The 6,173-nt window shown below is 32.7% G+C and overlaps 1 protein-coding gene across 1 annotated transcript; it reads right to left on the bottom strand.

Annotated features, from left to right (window-relative positions):
• Nucleotides 1-1,233: 1,233 nt before the first annotated feature.
• On the bottom strand, nucleotides 1,234-3,888 carry LOC118485696. Its single transcript, XM_035982090.1, has 9 exons — nucleotides 3,735-3,888; nucleotides 3,579-3,656; nucleotides 3,394-3,474; nucleotides 3,201-3,272; nucleotides 2,825-3,123; nucleotides 2,477-2,647; nucleotides 2,229-2,385; nucleotides 2,059-2,154; nucleotides 1,234-1,474 (listed from the first exon to the last, which is right to left on the bottom strand). The coding sequence occupies exons 1-9, from the start codon at nucleotides 3,882-3,884 to the stop codon at nucleotides 1,367-1,369; spliced, it is 1,212 nt and encodes a 403-aa protein (XP_035837983.1). The 5' UTR covers nucleotides 3,885-3,888; the 3' UTR covers nucleotides 1,234-1,366.
• Nucleotides 3,889-6,173: the final 2,285 nt, after the last annotated feature.

Genomic DNA, 6,173 nt, shown 5'->3' with positions numbered 1-6,173 from the left:
ATAAGACACACTCAAAACCCACAACTAACAGAGTGAAGATCACTAAAACACAATATCCAAACCCTAACAGTCCATAAAAAATTCAAACACACCGTCGCAGAGCTATGAATATAAAACACAACATGATAATCAACAGAAAACACACTAATGTTAGTCATTCGATAATCAAAGCCTTATCATCCAAAATACAACACAAAACCCACAATATGTCATTTTAGTAATTTTAGCTTTGTTATTTGTGGGTTTTGAGTGTGTTTTATAGTTAAATTATGGTGTTTTATGACTTTTTACATTTTGTAGGAAAAATAGACTCTATAGCCAACTCCCACACGTTTATAAATTATGTTAGAAACTCATATTTATACAAGTAATAAAATATAAATGCATCAAACAAACAAAAATGGACTTGGTGCTCTCATTGATTGGCACTTGTCTCGTAACATTTTTATTTATAATATATAGAAGATAGAAGATTATCAAAGCACAACATGATCATGGTCTAACACTTGCAACTTCTTTGTTAAAGTCGTGTAAACTGAAGATGGATATATGGTATTTAAGTAAAAAAAAAAACTTTTGGCCTCCTTACCCCAACGTTCGAATTTTCAACGCGTGAAGAGCAGGGTGATGGTCATTTCTAAACCACAAACTTGCTGGCTGAGAGAGAGTGGCACAGTATTCCTTATGTAACGCGCAGTCAGGTCCCCTCCCGGCTCCCGCAGTATAACGCTTTGCTTTATTAAAGATGGTGTTTAGTATTTTTAAATTCATATGCGGAATTCCAAAACATGATAGTTTGTTTTTGTTTACACAAATTATGATGTTGGTTTGTTATTTTCAACTTAAGCTATTATTTGTTAACCATTTTAATTCACTAGTACAAAATCAATTGATTTTGGGCGGTGTAAACAACATTTTAGGGGGTTTTAGAAACGCCCAGAAAGGTATCGCTGGAAAAAGGTAAAATGTATTTTGGGCTCTCCCTAAAACCGCCTAAAGTCAATATAATGTATTCTGGGCGCTCCCTGAAACCGCCCAAAATCAATTTAAACCGCTCAAAATAAGTATCGCCCAAACGAAGCCAAAACCGCCTAGACTGACCAAAATAATTGACTGACCAAAATAATTTTATTATGCAGCTAAATAATATTAATAATCCAGCATTACCTCAAGCACAATTCAAAATAATTAATCTGAAAAAAATAAATAAAAAATGAAGAATCCCAAATATAACTTAAAATATATAAATGCAGCCAAACACCAACATGAGTCTCATACTCAGTTTACAGAAAATGCAGCCAAACACCAACATGAGTCTCATACTTAGTTTACAAAAATTGTTCAAACTACAATACTAAGGTAGTCTCTAATTCTTGCTTTTATCATTAAACACAGCTGCAAAAAACCGACACATGATGTTTTCAACCAGCTTGTCGATTTCCACTCCAGTTATCTCTGTTGTGTCGTTCCACATCTAAAAAGACAAATAAAAAATAAGTGAGATACATACAAATATATATATATATTTAGAGAGAGAGAGAGAGTAACAAAGTCGATATATATTAAACCTAAATCTGCTAACATCCAAACCCGCGTAACCGGAAGAATATAAAAGGATTTAAATTCACATTGCAATATCGATTCACATTGTAAACCCAAATCTCACACTATTATTTCTCCTTTAAGCTTAACATAAATCTATTAAACGTGTAATTTAAATTCTGTCATTTAGTGACTGGAAGATCACGGTTTTGAATCACAAGGACAGGTCTATTTTGCATAACAAAAACAAAATAGCACATACAAAGAATCCCCCTTTAAATACCATTTCTTTTCCTTTATCGGGCTTTCGCGTCTGAATTAGAATGCCATAAAAATATTTTCCATTTAAAAAGTGCTCATACATAAGAACAGCCAAACAACTATACCATAACCAGTTAAGCACAATGGAAATCTGATGATGTTGTTTCTTCTCTAAGTCAAATAATACAATTGTAAACCTAATTAACACGAACAACACGCCTAAGTCAAAGAACGTAAAAAAAATAGAAAACTTACATTGTTTGGAAAACCGAACTGCCTTGAAATAACAAACTCGAACATGTTTCTAACTACTAAGAATCCACACTCCCATGATCCTTCTTGCTGCTTACACTACATTAAATTAAAAGAAAAATCAATTAATAAAATAACACTTAATTTTATAAAATGAATTATGAATAACATACTTTAACCATCTTCCAAGTAAAACGGCCTCCAAATGAAGTTTCTATTGCATTTGTTAGAGAATAATGACTTTTATTCTTCTTGCCCCTCAAATAAGTTGAATCCAAAATCCAACCTTTACGTTCCGAAGGGGAGACGATAAACAACACCCAATGACGACTTCAAAGAAGAAAGATACGGTCATTGCAAAAAAATCAGTAATAAAATAGGAAAATTAATTATTATACATTAAAATAAAATTATATATTACCTATATAAGAATGGAGCAAGAAAATATTTCTTTCCCTCATGAAGTTTGTAAACCTCGACCAAGTGTTCTTTAACACTAGGCAAATTTTCCTCACACTCTTTCCCGGTAATTCGTTGAGTATTGAAGTAGGCGACTTGAGTAGCATTTTTTAGACGATGGCCGAACAAAAACCTAATATCAATAAAGTAAATATTATTAAGTTGTGAGATAAAAATATTATTAAGTTGCAAGATAAAAATAATAATAATAATAATAATAATAATAATAATAATAATAATAATAATAATAATAATAATAATAATAATAATAATAATAATAATAATAATAATAATAATAATAGTAACTTACATTTGACACCAATGTATAAAGCTGGCATCAAGCAACCCGTTCGCTAGAAATTGCAACATACCCTCATATTCAACGTTCTCAACTCGAGGACTGAACTCGGTTTCTGGGTACATCCCATGAGGCCAATTAATCTCAATGCTCATATCGCCGTCATAGTGTTTTGTTAATCGGGTAGCCAATGAAATCATACTTTGAGGGCGCAAATTCTCGATATTCCACAAGGCGGTTTTTATGTCTTGTTCAAGCTTTGACAATGTAGGAGCTTGAGGTTGTTCAACAAGAACCTCATGCTGGGAAAACTACATTATTTGAAAAACAAATTTTCAGAAAAAAAAAACAATACATATATACGTATGATATATCAGTTTTTGAATACCATCTCATCCAGTTCCTCTTCTGATCCGTCAACATCATGTTGAGTGGAAACATCATGTGCGCCAAATAGAAACTACATTAGTTAAAAAAAATAAATTATTACTACATTGATTCTTTTATATATATACACACACATAGATACATATTGAGAGAAAGAGAGAGAGTTATGAAACAGATTATTAGTACATGATTACCTCATCACCAAAACTTTCAATCATAGTCGCATCAATTTGATAACATTCATGACTTTCGTCTTGTTCAATGGGAACCTCCAACTATAAGAGCCATTAAAATTGTTATATTATAAACCAAAATTATTAGAAATTATCTACTACCCGGACCCGAGAAACCCAACCCAACACCAAACAAGGATCCTAACCTCAGGCCGATAACATGTGTTGTCCTGAGCTGGTTGCTTCAATGCTGGATTCTGAGAAGTTGCTTCAGTGCTTGAAAGCTACAATTTAACAAACATATTAGAAAAGTCTTACTAAGAATAGAAACAAACTATTATATAATTTGTATACAACAATACCTTTACCAAAGAAAGTGGCCACTGAATAAACCAACCAATAGCATCACCTATATATTTAAGTGCATCATAGCGTGAAAGTTCAGGAAGAGACGTTTTCTTGTACAACTGATAGATTTCAACTACTTGTATTTTCACGTAGCCCTCGGCCATAGGTCCCGTATGTATAGTCCTACTTGGACTAGGATGAAGATACGCCGTCCCGACTATTTGTTCTCTTTTAGAAGGGGATGGGTGTAACAATTCACATAATGTTGGCTCCTGCAAAACGACATTACATTTTTAAAAGAAATATTATATATAAACCATTTTGTATACTAAACATCATACAAATATAATCACCTCAATTAATGGATATTGAATATGACATCCACCAGATGTATCATTCTCGCCACAACTATTAGGGCTAGAGTCCAACCCACTGTAGCTTCTTGTTTGATTGGAAGGCATGTTATCTTGATGTTGTTGTCTACCGCCTTGAAACAAGCCTTCCCGAACCTGTGTACGTCCTGTAATCGATATAAACACCTAAGTATGAAATGGGAATAATATTCCAATCAAGTGACTAAAACATATATTCAAACATGTTGAGAACAAATTATAGACATAAAAAACAAGTTGTGTTTTTATATTTACTGCTATAGACATAAGTTCAGATGCTATTAACCATAATATAATGTTAAAAATAATATCTAAATGTATATGACGTCCAATCAGCCAGATTATAAAGTCAAATATGAACATTTAGCTATTATATAATACAATCATTATATCACAAATAAAATTACCTATAATATTAGAAATCGTACGCGACCGGCCTCCGTGCTCAGGTCCTAGTAACCTGGTTAGTGGATCCTCCTTGTTAGAAAAATAACTACCATCATCAATCATTTTTCTTTCGAAAACAGCCTACAAAACATATATACAATTATTAGAACATTTGACATTAATATATATTATTAAACAAATAAACATTACTTACTAGTTTAATTGACTCTGCTCGCGTGCTTGCACATAGTGAATACAACTTAGTTTTCCGATTTCGTTTTGCTCTACTAACAATATACCTTTTGGAGCGATAGTCTTGAACATTTTTAAGGAAAGAATACACAGGTACAAGTTGCGACCATATTTTCTCAAGGCGAGGACTCAAAGCCGCAAACCCGGTGCGTCCTAAGCGAGTTGGGTTTTTGTTTGCCTTCGCACTTGCTCTTGCTTTTCGACTTTTTTTCTTCACATTAATAAACAAATTGTTATTATGTTATAGTTACATATATATAACACTAGTTATAAATCATAATATTATATGTAACTCACATATACCTCAAATTCCTTCCCACTCCTTTGGGTGACGAATTCCTTCCAATGCTCTGAATCGAGATTCTTATACGTCTCAAAAGGAGTTAAGCCTTTCCTTACGAATTCTGTTGTAAGGTAACTCCGCCAATTTGTATGACGTTTTTTAGCATTTTTTAGTATGAATTTTTTAGGAGCTTCGCTACCAATATGCCATTGTCTCTGCATATTTATAAAACAAAAGATTAACAATTATAATTCATATATCTAACAAAATATAAATTTATATACCTTGATATCTAGCCAAAGTTCTTCCCATTTTTCCTTTCCAAATTTACCAGACGGGATGTGATAAGAAAATTCAGCTTTCAATTTCACTCCTAACCATGAAGTGAAGTCATTGGCATTTCTGCCAATTGGTTGCATTAGCTGATTGAGTTCAATTGTGAACTCACAATCCTTCTTGGAAAATGTGGCTGCCCCACGTTTCCCACCCTTCCCACGATTTGACATCTTTGATAAATTATACAACAAAAAAGAAATTAACAAACTCATTAGTATTTTAACAACCTAAGGGATAAAGAAATTATAAATTGTTTTGTTAATGAAAAGGTTAATATGTAAAACAAATGAGTGAGACGAATCTACTTGTAAATAGAACTTGTTTTGTTGTACATATAGCAATGCCAGGTGTACGCGATATTAGCGCCTCGTGCCTTTGCCTTTAGAACCTAAAGGCATCGGTCTCATACTTTTTTGACAAATAGACTTACAAAACAGTACACAAATAGTAATCTATAAACAGCTGTATCATAGAACGTACAAGGCCGCAAGAATGAAGTGTTCAAGTTCAAAGGGAGATGTATCAAACATATCTAGAAAAGGGCAGATACAAACTCATCATATATCAAAGATGGCAGCCTACCTTAAATGCCCAAAAAAATATATAACCTATCAAATATGCAACTTACAGAAGGGTTCAGTTGGTCAAATGTGAATTTATTATAATATGTCATATTTAACACCTCATCTATCTATCTGGAGAGTTAAAGTCCAACAAAATATATTATTAATCACAGTGGACAAGGAGAACCCAAATACACAATCGACAAATTCACATTAACATACATGGAATCAAGGGACCAC

This window comes from Helianthus annuus, chromosome 13 (genome assembly GCF_002127325.2).
Source record: "Helianthus annuus cultivar XRQ/B chromosome 13, HanXRQr2.0-SUNRISE, whole genome shotgun sequence".
In the NCBI taxonomy this organism is placed as follows: domain Eukaryota; kingdom Viridiplantae; phylum Streptophyta; class Magnoliopsida; order Asterales; family Asteraceae; genus Helianthus; species Helianthus annuus.
The sequence above is the reverse complement of the archived record's forward strand: the minus strand, read 5'-3'. Positions and strand labels throughout refer to the sequence as shown.